The sequence below is a fragment of the Thermobia domestica genome, chromosome 8 (genome assembly GCF_964235325.1).
Source record: "Thermobia domestica chromosome 8, izTheDome1.hap1.1, whole genome shotgun sequence".
In the NCBI taxonomy this organism is placed as follows: Eukaryota; Metazoa; Arthropoda; class Insecta; order Zygentoma; family Lepismatidae; genus Thermobia; species Thermobia domestica.
Genome location: NC_137461.1, coordinates 182914119 through 182930168, shown reverse-complemented (window position 1 = coordinate 182930168; position 16050 = coordinate 182914119). Strand labels below are relative to the sequence as shown.

Sequence of the window (16050 nt, the reverse complement as noted above, 5' to 3'; positions counted from 1 at the left end):
GAACTTTGCCATACAGATTTCATAGACACTAAACATCTGGCTTCGTCTTTGTCAAGTCATCTTCGGCGAACTGAAGACGGTGAGAAGGTAAAATGGCAAAAAGTGGTATGTATAAAAGTTTCGAAGAAACACGAAAACTGCTTTTTCCTTAAGTATGGTTACCACAGTGAATACTTACGAGTGGATATCTCTCAGCGACGAGGGCAACCATTGAACATGGAAAAGCCTGCATATTCAAGTAAGTTTCCAATTTCTCAAGCCAAGAAAAGTGATCTTGTTCGGTTATGCGAAGATGGTGGAATTCCGTCCGTGTATCAGCAGTATTACTTATCACTACCTACATCGCCATCGATCAAAGATCGTCTCGCAGAACCAGATATTGACGCATCGGATGAGTCTGATTGTATTGAGTGAAAAACAGGACTATGAGAGTGACAATATTATAAATTTGTGGTTTGTTACAATAGACTGCAACACTTACAAGATTTATAGAACAGCTATGGACCCTTACTTTGAAAACACTGTTTTCTTTATAATCTCACATAAAACTTTCTGAACATACAATACCGTATGATATTTTGTTTTAAAATTAACAGATTTCAATTTATCGTCTAGACATTTTGTTATTCTTAAAGCAAAAAGGGCTTAACTGATTTTATCGGCTTGACCATTATGACATTGCTTGAGCCAAAAAGGCGTAACTGAATTTATCTACAATTTATTCACATTTATTTTCACTTCTCGGGACACAAAATAAGTTTCTGTGTTCTATTTCCTAAACTTGAATTGTACCTTAAATGTAGTTTTCAAAGGAAAACATATTAAGAAGATATTGTGAAAAAGAAAATAGCCACATTTTAAAACTCGATTTTCTCTAAACTAATAAAATTGCAGTTACGCCTTTTTGGCGCTCAACCATCGATTTGCTCTCTGAGCAACTGTTTTATCGAATGTAATATTTTTTATGAAAAGTTTAGTAAGTGCAATGCTTGTTATTGCTCCCTATTACGAGTCTCTCAAATTTGAAAAATATAATAGAGGAAAATATACAGTGATTTAGAATAATAAGCAATTCCTATTTTGAAGCCCTTGGGTATTGGATTGTGTGTAGATTGTACTATACATATTATGAAGAGGTAAGGTTACGGGAAATTGAATACCTTCGTTAAGGAGATCCAACATTAGATAGGAAATTGATGTAACAAACTAATACTTCATGTCCTCAATACTTACTAAATTAAATCTAAAATATAATACTATTTTTCATTTCTTCGGTGCTGAACTAGTTTTAAAATAATTATTAAAACTGAAATTATTTATATGTAGTGATATACTTTTAAATTGATTTTTAAAGCCTCCAGAAGAAGTTGAACCCTGGCTGAAACTTCGAGATGCAACAAGAAATGGAATTTGGTGTCCTCAGGAAGACGACGAAGCGGTGTACGGTACCCAGTTCATGCACAGGGATATTGAAGACTGTCTAAACCTTAATATATTTACTCCGAATGTAAGTATAAAAAAATTTCAGTATATTATATTACTGTGTCTAAATATTAACATAATTACTCTGCATGTATTGTTATCGTCATATCGTCATCGACGTCATTTGCCACAATTGAGAAGCTTACATGGTTACGGTCTTCAACTAATCTCTTCGTCGTCACGTACAGTTTTCCTGTTTTGATACTCTTCATCAATTGTAGCCACCTTCGCCTCCTCCCTCTCTTTCCTGCTAACATACACTCTAGCACGTCCCTTATAAACAATTTCTTTCTAACCAATGTGACAACTAGTTTCTCTTCTTTTCAATAATATCTAAAGCTGTTCTTTTCTTCCCTATCGTTTCTAACTCACTCCCATTCGTCTTCCGCCCGACATGAATTTTCTCTATTTTCTGCACATACATTTTGAAAGCTTCCCGTCGTTTTGCATCATCTCTGCAAGTTCTGCCCATACACTACAATACTCCATACGAAGCATTTTATGAGTCTATTCTTCAACTCTTTATTCAAGGTCCCACAATTTAGACTTTTCTCCCTCCTAAAGCCTCCTTTCTCTATTCCCATCCTGATTATATTTAACGCTCACACTCTATATCATCACTAATAGTATTAGCCAGGTATCGAAAACTATTTATTTTCATTCCATATTTTCCATAGGCCTTCCTCAAGTTTTCTAGCAACTTTTCGAAAGATCTAGCATCTTTCTAGCATCTAGACTTTCTTTTTGGATTCGTATATGATCTGGAAAACGTATACAGCTAATCATTCTACCTCTTACCGAAATCCTGTCTCCATTGTGTAGGTTCTTTTTCACTATATCTTCCAGATAGACATTAAACAATGTTGACGAGAGACAGCATCCATGTTGAACTACCTTCCACCTCCACTCTCCTGTGTCATTTAAGCACCTATTTTAACACTTGTTAGCAGTGATGCTATTCAGCCGGTTCGCTAGAACCGGTTGCTATTTCGAGTTGGCAGAACTGTTTGTTATACCCAGACATGAACACACACACATGACCTAACCAAGAGAAAGAAAGAGGTCAAACAAATTAGTCAAACAAATATGTCAGTGTAATGAATGTAATACGTATCTAAGGAGTCGTCCACATATTACGTAACGCGGCAAAGGGGAAGAGGGGGTTCGGCCTTGCGTTACAAAGTGTGACACGAGTGAGGAAGGGGTTAAGATCTTCGTTACGTAACGTGTTTTCTTCTGTAGTCTTTATTTTTATTCTCAGGTTTATGTGCAATCTTTTTAACATATAATTTTATTCAATTCTTTTCATTTTTATAAATAAATATTTATATGGTTTTGAAAACTGAGAACATACACCTTGTATAAATTGAATCATGCAGAAGGGATTTGAAGACGCTACTAGACACCTGCATGACTGATGACGAACCCTGCGTGTATTACAATACAATAAAGCTCTGTTTTGTGGCTATCACATCAATGTATTGACAGTACACGCTTTTCTGAAGTTAGTTGTTAGCGGTCGTAACTACCGCCTGAAAATGCCCACGCGTTCCCACTCGTATCGCTATTTCTGAGAATAGATTTAAAACGTTTGATTTGAATCATTACCCACTCTATTTCCCAAGGGGCTTCGCAGGTGAAACTGAAAAAAAAAACTCTTTTTCGTGAAATAATATTTTTCGCGACAGAACGATCCAAGTAAAATAAGGTATTAGAAACCGAATTCGTTGGATATTTATCTCATAACGCATTCTGGCACTGATTTAGGAAAGAAGAATTTGAAAAGAGGTAAACTGAAGTCCAAAGAAGGTAGCCGAAAGCTTATTCACAAATGAGATGTCCCTGTTCCTTCGCGTGTGCAGCTATGTCGAATCTGTAATCTACGAGGAAGATGTCTTCTTTGTGTCTTCGACACTGGGAAACTTCAAATACAGGGAGCATCATGGGCACAGGAGAGTCTATGAAGGTCCTTCTTGTTTACGACACTTCTACAGACAGAACATCTGTGTTGCTCGCAAACATCTGCTTCCAAACGCAGGGCACTGGCAATTCGAAAACTGTCATTGGAAAGATGTAATCCTAAAGGTGACGGGATAGCACGGAGCTAAGAACCTGCTTCTGGAAATGATGTAGCTAGGAGTCTGGTCTTATCTTCTGGGTTATCGGATGACTGAAGTAGAGCTGAAAAGTGATGATTTATAAGAGGATCGTCCCAAGACGATTGTAGTCCTCTCTTATCAAGATCAGGGGAATCTGATCCCACTATAGATGACCACTTAGCAATGTTATCGTTGACATTCGAATATGATACTAGGCTAAGATCTTGTTGGAGAATGGTCTCGATCAATGGTTTAGCGCCATAGAATGAAGACAGAAAGGATGAAATAGCCAGGTCCATGACGCGGCGAATGCCGAGACCTTCGTGGTTAACAGGAAGGGACGCCTGCAACCAAAAGTTATTGTTGAGTGAACAATTCAGGATAGATTATAGACCGTTTTTAAGGTGTTGTCATAGCATTCCAGAAGATCAGCTTCCCGCCAGAAGGAGCACAGCGAAGAAAGTATAGAATAATAATATTAATTATATTTATTTGGAATATAATATTCAGGCTGTGAAACGATTGTAATCAAAAAATTAAATTAAATGAAATCTTTAAGTTTTAGGTCCCACGGTTATGGCAGCGAGGCTAAAGGAGACGATGATGACGAGTAGTGAATGAAATAGTGGAATGAAGAAAGTATGAGAAATGCGCAACTATGAGAAATAGTGGAGTGAAGAAAGTGGGAGGAAACGGGAAAACCCCGAGGAAACCCACGCACACGGTGTTTGTACAGCACAAAGTTCTCTTCGCGGGGGCTGAGATCGAACCCGGGACCCCAAGCACCAGAGGTGAACGCTCCACCACTGAGTCTCATACAAAACCCCACGGTTATCCCATGTGAATGAATGAAATGCAAGCAGTGGCGGATCTAGAGCGGGACCGGGGGCCTAAACCCCACAGTTTTTTGAATATAGTGTCCAAAAAATTCAAGTTTTGAATTTGTGAATTTGGATCTTAGAATAGTGTATAGTGTGTTTAACCTCAGGTATCCTTGTAAATCAAGAAATGTTCAAATACTTCACTTGAATTTCTGTTGGTTTGGTTCTACGCACATTGATGTACAGAATTATGTTCAGTAATAGCTGTTATAATAAGAATATAACTCTGCTTGTAATTTACTTCATGCACAAATCCTGCGGAGAATGGGTTGTTTGTTAGAAAATTAAATTAGCTTCTTCAATCTGATATTTTAGTTGTTTTAAACATGCCCACCACCATCGAAAAAAAAAACACGTTTAGAACAATTTGTTTAAAACGTCTAAAACCAACTGAATAAAACAACAGCCCTCGTTTAAAACATGTTTTAAACATTTTGTTTTAAAAATATCAACCCTGATACATACACCTGTATACCATCAAAAGGTAACAATCTCCAAAATTTTATGCCGTAAAAGGGAACAAAATCAACCCCCTCGGTGAAACTACCTCATAAAGGCGTGGCCTAACACCACGTAGCGCAAAAAGGCGTGGCCTAACATCACGTCACCTAAAGAGGCGTGGCCTAATATCAGGTGACCATATGACGTCATACCACGTGACCCCAAAATGGGCGCCGGGCGCTCGGGGCGCAAAATTTTGGCGGCGGCAGCGGGCGCCACGCTCCAGGGGGTGGGAAAATTTTCGGCCAAGGGGGGCGAGTACTACTGATATTATCGATGAAATTGGGAAATCTTGTTCTGTCTTTTAAAAAAAATACTACTGTAAAAGTTGGTTTAACAAATGAACTTCATTGCTCACGTATTTTTATAATTGCAAAACGCATCAAAGACATGACTGACAAATGCATTATAACCTCATTGTAGTCAATAAGTATGCAAATGTTTACATCAAAAGGTTTTGCTGCTCGTTCCGTTTTCCTTTCTTGATTTTCAGAGAGCGATTCCTAACTGTGGTTAGTAGAAAAGTATTTTGGGATGTAATGCTAATATACTGTAGTAATGTTCCAATTTAATTACTGTTTAAGAAGTCAACAATACATTATTTCTTAACAAACTCAGTGTGCTTTTTTACAAATGTTTTAAAACGGTTTTCTAAACTTTCTTTTTTCAAAATGTTACAGTCTTTTTTGTTATCTACACTAGTTGAACCTGCGCTCTCTATACAGCGCATCATTCGCATATGAGCATAAATCTCATTCTCATTCCTCACAACATATGTACTAGGGATGGCCACATTTTCCGGAAAAACGGAAAACGGAAAATATTTTTTCCGGAAACCGGAAAATTGAAAACGGAAGACGGAAAATTTTCCGTAAAAACTGAAGACGGAAAATATTCCGGAAAAACGGAAGACGGAAAATTTTCCTGAAAAACGGAAGACGGAAAATTTTCTGCAAAATGAGAATGTTCACTTGGGATAGTGACATTGGTCGTCTTACATTAAGAAAAATAACGAAAAATGCTACGCGAAAACAAGTAAATGAGGCAATGCTCTTCACCATCTAGTACTATAGAAACGCAACTCAAACTTAACAGTGGATAGGAGTGGAAAGGTCGAGCAAATCAGTGACGAAACATTCCTTCGTGCCACATCTATTTGTGCACTTGCTTAATCACGTACTTTTTCTGTTTACCTGAGGGCTTGCGTATCATTCGTTTGCACCGGGAAATTCCGATCATGCCTGTGTGTCGGGGAATCCCCAATTATGCGTGTGCCTGAGGGCGGTGTCACGTCAGGAGGGCCCGGACAAAAGGGCGAGGACAAAAAGGCCTGAGTCAAAACGGCCCCGCGTCAAAAGGACCCCGGCCATAAGGGCCCGAATCAATACGGCCCCACGTCAAAAGAGCATTGCGACAAAAAGGCCCGAGTGAAAAAGGCCCCGATTCAAAAAGGCCCGGGTCAAAACGGCCCCGCGACAAAAAGGCCCGAGTCAAAAGGCCCCGCGTCAAAAGGGCCCGGTCATAAGTGCCCGCGTCAAAAGGGCCTCGCGACAAAAGGGCCCCGCGTCAAAAGGGCCTCGGTCATAAAAGCCAGAGTTAAATGGGCCCCGCGACAAAAGAACCTGAGTCAAAAGGGTCTCGCGTCAAAAGGCCCCGGTCATAAGAGCCCGAGTCAAAATGGCCCTGCGTCAAAAGGGACCGGGTCAAAAGAGCCCCAGGCAAAAGGGCGCGAGTCAAAAAGGCCCTCCGCCAAAAGCGCCCGAGTCAAATGGACCCCGTGATAAAAGGGCCTCACGTTAAAAAAAGCCTGAGATATAGCCTGAAAGCATGAGAAATATAAAAATGCTTATTAGATTAAAAGTATTCAGTAAACACCACCTGATTTGTGTTGAATGAACGTAAATGTGGATCTGTATACAGTGTTAGTCAAATTTATTACGACAGCCCAGTTACGATTCATGTGAACAGAGAAAAATGATGCAGGTAGGTATTGATCAGTGCCGAGTCGTACTGCGGGTGAGCGGGGCAACGGTCCTGGCTGCCGAAGTAAGGTGGCGCAAAGTTGGGGAGTAAGAAATAAAAGGAAAGAAGGAAAGAAAAAGAAAGAGGAAAAATTACTTGGAATATTTTAGATCAGCAGCAGATAGTGTTACTCATGATAAGAAAATCTATGTACATCCAACCACAAAAGAATCTCCCCCCTAAGTGCTCTAATTCCATAACTTGGGGTAAGGGTAATTTGCAGTTGTGAGAACGCCTAGACAGATGCAACACGATTTACACGTAACTTTTCTCGGCACTGACAGCAGTTGGTAGCACTGAGTTCATTCTTTATGCAAGTAAAATTGTGAGTAGATGACGCACGAAACATTTCCCCATTTTGAGATGAACCTCTCTGGTCCAGAGCGTGTTGTCCAATGAACATTATATGTTAATCTCAATATTGTTGTGTATTTAATGTATTATTTCACTATATACTGTATATTCAAAGAAATAAAAACACTCATCACACAGGAATCAGAAAATGCTTGAAAGTAGACGAAAATATCAAATCTAGAACAACTGCTGGGAATAAGTTAGTAAATGAAGACATTCTCCAATTCTCCTCATTCCAACATCTTTCTGTTTCTGGAGGAGAGAAAATCTTGCTTGTCACACTGACTAGGTATTGAAATTGAAATTAAAACATTTGAAAAAGTTAAAACCTGACCAGGATTTGAACGCCGGTCCGCCGAATACAAGTTCAATGCGCTAAACACTTCCCTACCTCGTCACTTCATCTTCCACCTAAACTATTAGCTAGTTAAAAGCATTGCATGTAAGACTATACACAAAATACTCGTATAAGGAGACGTTCCTTATGAGTATCACAATGACTTCCTCGAGGTTTCCTTCTTTAACTCAAAAACAAATGATATAGACTTTCGTCAATGAGGAAAATTTCGCGAAGCGTTCTTCAAGATGAGGCTACCTCATCGTTTTTAACTGGTCCCGATTTATATTACTGCAATTCTTCCTCACCGTAACTTGTAATTTCTAAGGAAGAAAAGCCGACAGACATTATTTTTGCATTCTTTGAATTGCATCAGCACGTGTAGAAATAGTGAGTGCTATATATATCTAACATAGCTACTAGTTTATTTTCTTATCTTTGTGTCAAGTGTGAAAGCAGAGAACTGCCATTTCAGTGACCCGGGTTCGAATACCAGCGTGACATTTATTTTTTTCTTTATTCGAAGGTATTGTTTACGTAATTGATATTGTAATTATATTATTATTATTATTATTATTATTATTATTATTATTATTATTATTATTATTATTATTATTGTATGAATTTCGATGGCAACTGTCGCCGAATACTAGATAGTGAATATGGGAGAACTAAGAAATAAAGTAAAGAGATGCGCGTAATTTTATCGTAAAATTATATGGCGAACGAATTTTTACTTATCGCAAACGGTTATCGTCGAATATACACGGTTAAAGGAGCACTCTGTTGGTCAAATTAATAGAAGTTGCTAGACAAGTATTGGCCACCGGCAGAAAAATACAGAGTAACTGCAAGTCGAGTACGTACTGTTGTACAGGAGTATGCTCAAAGATCTTTAGGGAACTATCTTCGTGGTTTGGCTCACAATTTTAATTTGCAATCCACGTAAGCAGTTTGACACAAATGTCAATCGTATTTGGCATTTGAAAAGTTAAGCAAAATGATAATAATCTTTTGTCCAATATAAGTTGGAAATATTTAAAGAGAGATGAAAGTAGTCAGAATTTTTCAATGTTAGTTCACATACTTTATATATCTGCTACTTGGGACTAAAAGGGCTAATGTCAACACGAAGTAGTTTGGAGTATATATACTATTCATATTAACAATTGCTTTTCTTGCAAAAAAAAAATATCCATTAATAGGCGTTAAAATTTGAGGAACATCTCATTTTTTGCCAAAAAGTGACATTGGCCCTTTTAGACCCAAATCACACACACACACACTCACACGCATATATATATATATATATATATATATATATATATATATATATATATATATATATATATATATATATATATATATATATATATATAACATTTGATCGACAAGATATGGAGATTTATCTTTGTAAGGATTCATGTTAAGTAAGTACTTTCCAAATATAATAAATGTGCTATGTTTATCTCAAAAATATTTTTTGTTAGTAATGTTTGCCTTTTGTTTTTCACTCTTTGTATCTTATTGTAAGGCTTTATGCAACATTGGTACTTCTAAAATATAGTGACCATAATGTAATGTTAATCAAAGTCAAGTTGTTCAAAAAATATACTCTAATGTAAAATAATTATATACGTATAAAATCTGATCAGATGCAACAAAAAATACAAACAAATGCTATTTGTTTGTAATGTTTGTCATTTGTCTTTCAGACGTTTTTAAAACCTTATCATAAGGCTTCGTGTTAGGTTAGCACCGTTAACATATAATAAGAAGAATGTAATATTCGCCGAAGTCAAGTTGTTAATATTATATGCAATGCGGTGATCAAAGTCGTCTTCCGTTATTTCATGCACTAAACGCATTCTCCTAGGGTTTAAACTTATACCGCCTTATGCAGAGTCGTTTTGACGTATGATTAGCGTCATTCTAAAGGTTTGACTACTGCAGGAAACATATGTTAATCAAACTCTTTAGTATGGTAATAATCATGCTTCAGAATGACTTTACATAAAGCCCATAGCGTACAAAAATTCATTGTGCTGAACTCTGGGAAACACCTAGCTTGTTAACAACTCTGGTTATCAATGAATGCGGAATTTCCACAGAAGATTGTAAATTCAAAGAAACTCCCAAATTGCTACATTATTTCGGCCTTCCTGAACGCATACGGTGTCTTTCTGCAAAACATTGAATGGTCTCTTAGGCAGTTGACTTCGAAATTGAGTTACGTTCGGAAAATGTAGCATTAAATAACTGTTGTACCTCTGTATATGATCTCTTCCTATCCTATAACCGGTGTCACGTCAGAAGGGCCCGAACAAAAGTGGGAGGACAGAAAGGCCGTAGTCAAAGGGCCCCAGTCATAAGGGCCTGAGTCAAAAGACCGTGGTCAGAAGGGCCCCGGTCAAAAGGGCCCTGTGACACAAAGGCCCCACGTCAAGAAATCTGAGATATAGCCTACAAAACTTCAGAAGTATAAAAATACTTATTAGATTAAAAATATTACGTGGACATACCTGTTTATTTGTGTTGAAAGAACATACATGTGGAAAAAATATAGGGTTAGTAAAAATGTTACGACAGACCAGTAATAACGATACGTGTGGACGGAGGAAAAGTAAATATTGCACATGGGTATTGACACGAAAACTACATTGAATGGGGTATCGACTTAATGGCAAATACTTTAGATTCTGCGATATTTGATATCACACAATATCTTTTGAATGGAAGAGGTGGGTTTGACACATCAATTTAGGCTAGAATGTTCGTTCCCAGAGATGAGAAAAAGAACTCTTTTTTTTAAAGTCTATCTTCATTCGTTTGCGAGATAGGGTGCTACGTTTGACATTTGTATCTAGTAGACCGAAGTATCTGGACAGGCAAAGAGACACGTAGACATAGAAAAGTAAAAGGTTGCAGGTGTGTTGGTGCGAAAACTGCACTGAGTGAGGGCGTGGACATAATGACAGCCATCTTGGACTCCGCCATATTGGATATCACAATACTTTTAAATGGAAAAGAGTATGTTTAGCATATCAATTATTTAGGATTGAGTTTTCCCACAAATGAGAAAATGATTCATTCTTTACCAATCCTCATTCTTTTACGAGGAATGTGTGCTATGCTTGACATTAATGTGTAGTAGACAAAAGTATCAGGAAAATAAAATAATAATAATGTGGCGGAGGAAAAGCAAATGTTGCAAGTGTGTGTTGTTGCAAAAACTACACTGTTGATCACATAAATATTTAGATATTACTAAACAAACTACTATAAAATGTCCTCCAAAATTATTTTATCCCTTCAAGTTAAGGCGGTTGGTATTTCTTCGCTGAATTGAGTTTTCCCCTATCTAATAACATCTGAACTTTTTTCGTGTTCATCTCAGCAAGCAATGAACAAATCCTTACAAAAATTTGCATGGAGTCAGGTCGATAATAAAGGATTCATTATATGAGATTATAATTTTACTAAAATTCTCTCTTCTAGCAGGTTGGGGCGAGTAACAGAGGGTACCTTTGAAGTTTGAACCTTGTCCACAGCTGTGAGGGGACCCTTTTCAACAATGACATATTTATGGCATTTCAGTGAGGAGCCATTGGAGTACGTTTTCTTTGCTGAAAACAGAAAAAAATAAACACAGCGAGAAATGATCCATTCTTTACATTAGCTTTCCCCCCCGTCAAGTATAGACAGTTATAAGCAATTAGAAGCGAACTGTCTCTATTGAATAAAGATACTTTTAATGTATTCGAAAGTGAATGTTACTTTATTATTATTATTCATTATTATTATTATTATTATTATTATTATTATTATTATTATTATTATTATTATTATTGCATTTTTTAAAACATGAAGAGAGATACCTGTCTTGACTACAGTGCCCATTCTATCTATATATGATTTATTTATAATAAACTTCTATACTGGTAAAAGTAAACTACTTTTATAGTGACGTATCTTGCTAAGAGAACTATTTGTATTTTATTTATTATATTTCAATTTAAAACAAACTGTATGGTTTGTAACAACGAATAGTGCTCAAAATATTACCTATTACCAGTCAACTTTAGATTTAGATCAAACCTAATAATGGACAACACCAATATATATTGTATACATTTATTGGATCAATAGATCCAATATATTTCAGACAATAATTTTCTTGTAGGCCGTATATCTCGAGAACTACATATAGCGTACCCGAATTATGACTTAACTCAGTATGATGTGCTTATTGCGTAAAAAATACAAAAACTCGATTTAAGGACCGTTCAAAAATTTTGTGGGCCCTGATCCAAAAATTCAATATATTTCATCCATTCAAACATTTTCTTGTACGCCCCATATTTTGAGAACTACATATAGCATAGCCACACCAAAAGTAACAATTTACTCCCCATGGTGTGCTTATTCCGTAAAAAAATACGAAAACTCAATTTAGGGCCCATTCAAAAATTTTGAGAGCCCTGATCCAAAAAATCATATATATTTCATACAATCAAACATTTTCTTGTACGCCTTATATCTGGAGAACTACAGATAGTGTAGTCAAACCCAAACCAACAATTTACTCAGTATGATGTGCTTATTCCGTAAAAAAATACGAAAACTCGATTTAGAAGCCGTTGCTAACTTTTGTGGCCCCTGATCCAAAAACTATTTATTTGGCTGGATCGCTACCTTTTGATCCATTTTTTGGGCTATTCCTAAAATTCTTGTTTCTATATTTTTTATATTTATATAAAAGGTGACACCAAGAAAATTTAGGAAATCAATTGATCTGATTGAAGATTTGTTTAAATCTATTTTATACAATCTTTTAGATTTGTTTAACTATATTCCTGTTAACTGCAGACTTTTTTTAAAAGATCTTTTTAATTTATATTTGTATTCTTTCTTTATTCACTCATGAAGTATATCTATAACTTTTGTCAATTTTTTAAAGTTGCCTCTTAGATAAGTTTCGAGAGTTGTCCACAAAATTTCGCTAGCATCTTATTTGAACTACTTTTTAAAATGGAATGTGTACGTTTAGAGAACTTGTGGTTTGATCTTACAATGTACACTCATGTCCAAAATGATTGTCGCATATCTATAACTATCTTCTTGTAACAATATAGTTTGATAATGATTTTGCAGGGTACTTTTAATAGTGATACTGTGTGTATAATCGGAAAATACATACTTGTGGCAAATTTCATAGGAAAAGAATTATAAATACGAAAATTAGGATGAGTAAAACAAAATGTTGCTAAATGGACAAGAAAGTTTTATTTTCGTTTTATTGTTCTTATTTACTGCTCTTTTGACATGAAATTTGCCACATACATGTCTTTGCCGATTATACACAAACTAACATTATAAGAAATACTGAGTGAATTCGTTATCAAATTATATTCCTACAAAAACATATTTATAGACATGCGATAATAATTTTGGACATGAGTGTACATAGTATAATATAACAAAAAATATTTTTTATGTATTGTAACGCTGTAATCTCACTTTAATTTGCCATAGTATATTTTCTTTCTTTTTTTTGCGTGAAAGTAACATTTAAAACCATTGTTTTTTAAATTTATACATAAAATGAAAATTGTTTTTAAAAATACTATGACATACTCATTGTATAAATAAATATGAAATGTTAGTGTTTTGTTTGATTTATTTGTATTGATTGAAGTCAATACTTCGAGTGTAACTTTGGCCACCTATCAAGAAAATGAAAAAGTCGTAGACCAGTATAATTTAAGCAAGTTTCTTACTTGATTTGAGACATAATTTTGGAGGGGAAGAGTAGAAATTTTACTAATAACACTTTTTTTATTTAACTTTTCCTGTATTTATGTTTAGCGTGGCCTTGTGAATTTTGTTTACCATTTTTCCATGTAGAAACTTGCCTAAGGATTTTCGAGTATGCTCATTGTTATTTAAATTGTGAATAGTGATACCACATGAAACATGCTGATTGAGTTCTATATCAACGATTTTAATGTTGAAAGATACTACTACATGTGTTATGAACTATATAATCCACAAGATAAAAAGCTGGAACAAAACTAGATGTTGCAGAATATTCTAAATCTTAAACTGTACCAAAACACTGGATAAATGTTAAATGTTTATGTGTGCATCCATGCACTATGATCTTACACTCTCACTTCTTCTACCTCTTCTGATTTTTTTTGTCAGTGTTGCCAGTCTTCGAAAGCTAAACTAATTACAACTGAAAAAATTCCTAACATACTCCCCTCTCTTGATTGGACACAATCAACAATTAAGGAGTATAACACAATAAACTCATACAATATATTAACAAAAAAGGAACCAATTTGGTTATTGAACGTTTGTAAGTCCCAGATTTTGTTCTGACTTTCACTACTCTTAACAAGTTTGTCTTGCCCCTTGTACACCTCGTCGACTACTCCCAACTGCCAGGATAAAGTGGAAGATAGTCTTCTTTCACTAACATTATAGTATTCGGTTTCAAGTTTGCTTATATCTACTTCCATTTGTTGCGTTGTTGCAGTCCATGGAGATAGTCTGTAGACCAACGTTTCCATATGTATTGTTGCATCTGTTGGATACGTTGCCACTTAGAGGGATAAGTTTCCTTGATATCGATTATATTAGGTTCAGGCAAACTCATTAAAGGTGAACCAATAAGAAAATGGCCAGGACTGAGATAGCTAGGGTCTGTAGGATCACTCGACAAAATGGTGATAGGTCGCGAGTTGAGATATGCTTCTATCTGGGTCAATAAGGTACTTAATTCCTCATATGTGAGTGCAGTATTTCCAATTACTCACCTTAGATGATATTTCATTGATTTGACGGCACTTTCCCAGAGACCACCAAAATGTGGAGATCTCGCAGGAACAAAATGCCATGTGATGGCTTCTGAGGCAGCAAATTCACTAATAGAATCCTGAAACCCTTCTGAAGTGAATAACTTGTACAATGACTTCAACTCATGATTTGCCCTTACAAAATTGGATCCATTATCACTGAAAATATGGGAACACCTTCCTCTTCGAGATATAAATCTTCTAAGTGCTGCTATGAATGCTGATGCGGTTAGATCAGTTACTAATTCCAAGTGAATAGCTTTAACTGCTAAGCAAATAAATATGGCTATATATGCCTTGCATCTGATACGACTTCTAGGTGCATTCTTCAAGATCACAGGATCAGCATAATCAACTCCGGTGTTACAAAATGGACGTGAGGGAGTCACTCTAGATGGTGGAAGTTGACCCATCACTTGTTGTGACGTTACAGCCTTCAGTTTGAAACACGGCAAACATCTGTGGAGTACTGCTTTGATAACTTGTCTAGCACGTGGAATCCAATATTCTTCTCGAAGAGAGGCTAAGAGTAATTGTGGTCCAGCATGCAATAAACGCAAATGTTCTGCTGTAATGATAAGTCTAGTTAAATGATGGTTAGGAGGGAAGATCAATTGGTGTTTATTGCTATAGGATAAGTCAGAATGTTCCAGTCGTCCTCCTATTCGCAAAAGACCTTGATTATCAATGAATGGATGTAAATCTCTCAATGAACTGTTTTTGGATACTGGACATCCTGATGACATATCTTGAATTTCTTCACTGTAACAAGTTCGTTGAACAAATTGAACACACGTCTGTAAGGCTGTCTTTAGCTCATCAGCTGATAATGCACGATTCCTTCTTGTAGATTTATGTGTCACATTGTAAATGAATCTTTGACAATACGCAACAACTCTAAGCAGCTTCCCTAAAATGGAAAACCTTTCCATAAAGTTCGTTGTATGAATAATATTCACCAATACAGTCTTGGACGTTGTCCGCTTCTCTGGAATATCTATTTCCATCGACGAATTTTCATTATGCCATGACACTGAATCCTTTAACCATTCAGGTCCATGCCACCATAATTTGGAATGCTGTAGAAGTGTAGAGCTTACTCCTCTGCTGATGAGATCTGCAGGATTTTGTTGTGACGAAACATGTTTCCAAACACTGGTGTTGGTAATTTCTTGAATTTGCGAAACTCTATTTGCTACAAATTGCTTCCAACGATTTGCTGGTGATGCAATCCAAGCTAACACAATTTTAGAATCGGTCCATAAATGAATTTCATCGATTTTCATATCAAGAATAGGGATGGTTTTGTTAACAAGTTTCGCCAAGAGTACTGCACTACATAACTCTAATCGTGGAAGCGTTACTCTTCTGGTTGGAGCAACCTTTGATTTCGAGCACAATAAACAAACATTTATATCACCCGTCTTGTTTTCTGATCTGACATAGATACAAGCTCCGTATGCGTTTTCGCAAGCATCACAAAATCCATGAATTTGAATGTTCCTAACTTG

At 36.2% G+C, this 16050-nt stretch overlaps 1 protein-coding gene across 6 annotated transcripts in view; it reads left to right on the top strand.

Moving 5' to 3' along the window:
- The window catches only part of LOC145693363 (juvenile hormone esterase-like), a 1331986-nt gene that overhangs the window by 399108 nt on the left and 916828 nt on the right, over window positions 1-16050 (top strand). For all 6 annotated transcript variants that reach the window (XM_081769289.1, XM_081769291.1, XM_081769293.1 and 3 more), the window contains one exon: window positions 1355-1507. In XM_081769289.1, the coding sequence (XP_081625415.1) occupies window positions 1355-1507 (153 nt within the window). The remainder of the gene's footprint in view (window positions 1-1354; window positions 1508-16050) is intronic.